This window comes from Puccinia triticina, chromosome 11A (assembly GCF_026914185.1).
Source record: "Puccinia triticina chromosome 11A, complete sequence".
NCBI lineage: Eukaryota > Fungi > Basidiomycota > Pucciniomycetes > Pucciniales > Pucciniaceae > Puccinia > Puccinia triticina.
Genome location: NC_070568.1, coordinates 1726207 through 1732598, shown reverse-complemented (window position 1 = coordinate 1732598; position 6392 = coordinate 1726207). Strand labels below are relative to the sequence as shown.

At 48.6% G+C, this 6392-nt stretch overlaps 1 protein-coding gene across 1 annotated transcript; it reads right to left on the bottom strand.

The window, feature by feature from the left end:
* Positions 1-252: 252 nt before the first annotated feature.
* PtA15_11A198 (uncharacterized protein) lies at positions 253-986 on the bottom strand (the record flags this gene model as incomplete). The annotated part of the gene is made up of 2 exons (XM_053161081.1): positions 253-328; positions 454-986. The coding sequence occupies 2 exons, from the start codon at positions 984-986 to the stop codon at positions 253-255; spliced, it is 609 nt and encodes a 202-aa protein (XP_053025064.1).
* Between the last annotated feature and the right edge of the window lie 5406 nt (positions 987-6392).

The following is a 6392-nucleotide window of genomic DNA, read 5'->3' as shown; positions in this document are numbered from 1 at the left end:
AGTTGGGTGAGGTGGGAAAGAATGGCGGTGAGGAAGAGGATTGGAGACGGATGGAGGATGATTGGTCGCGGACGGACGGAACGGAATGGAGGACAGACGGATGGACGGAAAGCGAATCAGGACGGACTGAGCCCTTCAAAAAGGACCTCCACTATGGAGCCCCTCAAAAGGGGCCCCCAACATGCTGAGACGGATCGGAAAGCAAACGGGACGGACTGAGCCCTTCAGAAAGGACCTCCGCTATGGAGCCCCTCAAAAGGAGCCCCCGATATGCTGAGACGGAATTTGACGGGGCGGACGGATGGGTGAGATGGAGCGGACGGATGAGCTGTGTGTTGTTGGAAAAGGGGAGGAGGGTGTTGGAGGCGCGGAGAAGGGTGCCGGAGGCGCGGAGTAGAGGAGGGGAGGGAGGTGTCGGAGGAGCGAAGGAGGGATTGGGTAAGCTGGAGCGACGGCGGTGTTCTTGAACTTGTGCCGGCTTGTTCCAGGGCGCGTTGTAGAACCTTGCGGACTCCTTGTGCATGCAGGTTGTCTGCTGGGGATGCGTCCGCGGAGGGGCCGGCGAAGGGGAAGGCAGCGGTTTCAAGGCGGGGGACTGAGGGCATAGGGTTTGATAGGCCAAGGCCGAGTGCGACACATTTGATTTCCTTGACTGTGCCAATGGCCTGACTGACACGGGGGTCGAGGGCCTGGCTGGTGTTGACGAGCTTTGCGATCTCGGGGCTGATAGCGGCTTGGATGTGGAGCTGGAGGCTGCGGGATGATGCGGGTGAGGCGGAGCTGTCTGGGCTGGTGCTGAGGCGGAAGAGTGTGAGGGCGATGATGGGGAGCGAGAAGAGTGCCCAGCGGGGGGACAGGTGGTATCCGATGAGGATGAGCAGGGTGGAGAGGCTGAGGATGTCTGGCGGGCTCATCGTTGGAGGGCTGGCAGACTGGCGGAGGTAGGCTGCCAGGGGGGAGTCTGGCTGGACAAGAGGCTCGGCCATTATAAGCGGAGGGGCGGTGGTTGCGAGGGAGTCGCTGCAAAGCCGGCTGAAGGGTGAGGATGCGCAGAGGGAGTTGGCGTGGTGGTTTGGGGCGGGAGCGAGCGAGGCTTTGGCGCTGTTCGAGTTTGGCAAGCCGGACTCTTTCGGCCTGGAGATCGGGGTTGACAAGCTGGGCGGCAAGGGTGGACTGGCGGTGTGGTAGACGGAAAAGTGGAAAAATAAAAAGTTTTTTCTATACCACATAATTACTCATACTAGGCCTCAAGATACAACCAAATGGACCCCAGAAATGGATTCTACGGCCAATTTCACCCTTAGTAACCACTGGAAGCACCCCTGGACCCCCGCTAGCATGGAAGTTACACCTCATGGACACCTATCACACGGCCAGCCCAGTAACCCAGCTGTCACCTGCCCCAACCCAAGTTTCACAGTAGTACACTTATACATATCACAGGATACAAACATAAATCTCCCTGTCAGGCTACACTCATTACATATTAACTACATACACTCCTTTATATACATAGTATGACATCATTTACACTGTTTCTGCAGCCTCAGACTTTGTGTATACACTAATTCCCCCTGTATGACAGCTCATGCAGTCTACTGTCACCTCATGCATGCATTAGAATGTTCTGTTGTATATTCTGACACCATTCATGCGCCCCTGAGGGGTTATGACATCATTTGTATCTACTCCCACCAGCTAAAATCCCTCACCCTGTTGTCTAAATTAGCTGAAACCCTAACCCACAAGCCCCTTTGGGGCTCCCCTTTTGTCTATAAAAGGAGCTCTCTCCACCCCCAGTGGCCTGCTCCCCAGTTCCTCACCCAGAACTCACAAGTCACCCAACACTCATCCACACTCAAATCCTAAAACCCTTATAACAATAAATCAACCCTTATAACAACATTTCAACCCTTATAACAAAGTAATTTAAACACTTACACGTTGCCAGTCAAACAGATTTCATCTGGAACAGACCAGACCTATCACTTAATAAAACTTGCCAAGCTGAGCTTGGTGGGTCTTGTTGACTGATAACAGAAGGGCAGAGCTTGCAACTCCATCATACCCTTCACCATTCAGCAAAAGGGTTTCATTACCACTTTTGAGTCTTACAGCGGAAGGCGGCTGGAGGGGGTGAGAAGAAGAGTGGCGGCGTTGTAAAGGTCTCCGCGGATGGTTGAGGAGCGTCGGTCGGAGGGTGTGGTGGCTGGGCTGTGTGAGTAGCTGGAGGATCGCGAGGATGGGCGGGATGGATTGGGGGCGGCCGGGTGGTTGAGTAGGGGGTAGGGCGAGAGTGAGCAGGAGTCGGCGGTTAGCAGGGGCAGGTTGCCCAAGGCGGCGCAGCAGGAGAGGGGGGCAACGATCTGGTCGAGATGAATCGTTCGCCTTTCAATCTTCTGAGGGAGCAAGGCTTAGACATTCTTCAGCAGCTAAGGAAACCGTCCGCGGGTCAAAGAAGCCGTTGGCGGGGCAATTAAGCCGTCGGGAGGTTAGGGGAGCTTTGTGGGGGAATAGGAGCTCGGGTTTGTCCGGGAGGGCTTGGCAGGACGGGCAGGGTGTACGCGGAGCGCTCTGAGGGTGTCAGCTGGCTACTATGGCAGAGCCACCGTGACATAAAAATATACAAATAAAAATATGAAAAGTAGTTTTACATATGAAAGAGACATTATTACTCTTACATATGTAAAACTACGCAAAAAACATTAAAAACACTTATAAATAATTAATTACTTAGCTTTGTGTAATTAATAAGTAAAATATTATGAAAGATTCTGATTCTACGGGTAAAATAACCTAGGGTACCTCACTTACATGTACCCTTAATTATTATCCCTTCCTTGTGTAAACTAACTTCAAAGTTTACGCAAGTGCATCACGCCCCGCGTGGATGCACTTGTATGCACATATATATATAAGTACATATATTTACAACCATTTTTAGTGACTTAACTGAGGTGTTGTGTACAGTTCAAAAGATAGCTTTATTTGTTGCGTGGCGCACCCAAGCCCGCGTGCTTTGTTGCCTAGAGCTCAAGCCCGCGCTCCTAGTGTAAATATATGCATAATGCATAAACTAGCCCGCAACCAAAGCGCTCAGGTTACCAATAAGTAAGAATGGGCCAGAATACGCCCCAATAACAATATTACATGTGTTATAGGGCTTGTACACATGTAATTAATCACCAAACAAGATGTAATTACCACGTCATTCAATATAAAAACATTCTAGACTGAAAAGAGCTCTTGCAGCGTGCACAGGAGACACTAGAAAGCGCCCCAGCTTCTCCCAAGCCTCACTACACGTAAATTACAACTGTAGTAAATATGTAGAAGGGGTCAAATGAACTGGAGCAATCAATAAGCGCCTCCAGAACATGTATAAAGCACTGCTTACACGTGTACTAGTACACAGAAGCCAGTTCTAGTACCTTCTGTGGCACATTTTCACGGAAATGAGCGTCACAGAACCCCCAAACCAGCCCCCATGACGTGTAAGGCACGTGTAAAATCACGCAGAACCTCTGTAAAAGGTCCTTGGCAACCCTTGTATCCAAGCCCCAAGGTTCCCCGACCCACAGCGCCTTCTAGCGCAACCAAATTGCCTCAGAATGCGCCCACAAGTGTCCCCATGTCCCCTGGGCGCCCCTGGAGGCCTGCCTAGGCTATATAAAGGGCCCTTTCTCCGCCCAAAAGGAGATTCCCCAGCTTTACATTACCTATTAGAATTTTACCCGCCTTCAACAGCCTCATTAGCCTGTGATTTGCCAGGTAAAATACCTACTTTCGTGATTTTTAGCCCCAATTTCCGCCCTGAAGCTGTCCAGTAACCACCCTGCCCTCAAGATTACCACTTCTGAGCGCCTCCAACTGCCCAACTTCACGCCTGAAGAACCTCAAGTGCCCCTAGGGTCTTATACTAGTAAGTTTAAGCCCCTTCTCTTGAGATTCTCCGCTATTTCTTTCTGGGATTTAAAACACCCCTGTTTACAGGCCCCAGTTCTTCATTCTAGAGGGATTAAACACCCCTGATTTATCAGGCCCCTCTTTAAAATTAATTATATTCATTTTATTACGTCAAATTGGCCCAAATTGGCCCAAATTGCCTTATTCTTACGCCATAATTCCCAACAATTACGTTGTAATTAACCCTTATAACCTTGTCTTAGAGTTTTATAACTCTAATCTTTTGCTTTGCACCACGTGTAGCTAGAAGGATAATATCCTTGGCATCACGTAGGCTGACAATTGGGGGTCTGGCCGGGAAATTTCCTTCAAATTCATTTGAAAGAAAGAGCCCTTATAAATCTTAAATTTTTTACGTCAAAAATTTCCAAAATATACTCTAAAAAATACCTAAAAATATTTTCACTACTCTCTGAATTTTTTACGCCTTTAAAAACATTAAAACTGACAAAAAATCACCTTTTTTTCTACCTTCTACGCCAAAACCAAACCAAAAACCCTAAAAATTCATCCAAGTTAGTCATTTTCTTCGTCAAAAATTCAACTAAAATTACAAAAATATATAAACAAAATTTCAAGTCTAATTTCTGACTTTTGTAGCGTGTTTTTTTCCAGTGAATTTACAGGAAAACACCGAATTAATTCAGTATTACCTGAAATTACTGCGCCTGCGCAAAGAAGCCGCACTCCGCGACTACCAACCCACCCCGTGGGAACAGCTCACCCCCGAGGAACAAATCATCCTCGCCGCCTACCACACCCATATTCGCGAAGAAGAGGATCTCGATACCCTCCTCAAGATCCAACGCTACCGCCAAGAAGCCAAAGCTAAAAAGAAAGCTTTCTACGACGCCGAATACCGCGCCAAAAGTAAGTTCCTTTTTTCTACAGCTCTCAATTCTCCCGATCAACTTATTTACTTGAAGCTGATCTCACCATCTAATCTCATCTACCCTACAGTGTCTGCTAGCATAGCCGCCGAGACTACTGTCGATAACCCAACTCCCGCCCCGACAGCTTCAACCGCTGACAAGACTACCACTAGTAAGTTCCAACCTTCCCTTTCAAAAAAACCAAACCTCTCCTCAAACCAAGTACAGTAGCTGACAATGGTCAACAACAAAACTAGGTCAACTCGTCCCGAACTACGAGGCCCACTCCCGCCTCCAACGCGAGCTCGCGGCGGCAAAGGAGCTACAAGATCGGGTCAAGAATATGCAGGTGACCACGATCGCCCGCAAGGATCCGATGCCCGCTACCCCGGCTTCCACCCCGGCTCCATCCGACACCCCTCCTCAATCCAAGGACGGCCCTCGTCCGACCGAGCCGAACGAGTCCGCTATGGAGATCAACGAGATCGACGAGCTTTCCCCCAGCTTATCGGTTCCTACCCGTACACGCCCTATCACTCCCGAAATCAAGACCCTTTCGAAGGAGGAGCAGATCGAACTCCGGGCCAGAGAGCACGTGAGTACTTGGAAGCAGTACCTAGCGATCGCGAACGACGGAGCGACAGCCGGGCTGCGAGCTTTGCTCACTATGGCTCAAGAATCCCAGAAGGCCCTCCAGAAACTCATGGAGAACCACGAAATCGAGGCCCTCGTCAAGGGCTGGAACCCCTGGGAAGCAAAAAACTTCCACTTCCCAGCCCCGCCGAAGAAGACGGTGATGAAATTCAAGAAGATAGAAGGCGGCAAGAATCGCAGTTCGAACTCGAGTTCGATCAACTTCGACGACCCGGCTCGGTGGAAGAGAACGACCGACCTCCTTCAAATCGCAGCGAATCTCTACAAGAACATCGATTAGATCTTGGTATACTCACTTCTCTTTTTGACTCCCTCGACGCTATCAACGTCAACCTTTCCACTTTAGATCATAATAGCAAAACCAATTTAAAATCTATTGTAAATAGTATTGATAACAGCTTAAAAGAAATTAAAGAAGCTGTTAACTCGAGAACTTTATCTGTCCTCCAAAAACTGGAGAGGCCACTGCCCCTTGAGTTGCCAAATAAGCATTGTGAGCTTATTGTTGAGATTGGAAAAGATTGTGAGAGCCTCAAAAATACCACCCATGACACTAAGTATGATGTGTCTGAGATCTTACAGTACTCCAGGAATTCTGCTGCCGTGCTCAATTCTACCGCTGATCAGATAGTGACCAGATTGGAAAAGGAACACTTTGCCAAACAAAAAGCAGAGAACTTTGAGATTAAGGAATTAATCTTACAGCTCAATGCTAACATGGATGGGAAAATTCAGGCTCTCACTGAGAATTTTACGTCTCAGATTTCTACGCTTTCTGCGGAAATCAAGAATTTGAAATCAACATCTGACATCAAAGTCCAAACCCCTTGTAATATTCCCCATATTGCGGAAAATTACGCTCCCGTACCTGAGTTGAGATGCAGTGATGGTACTCAGAGA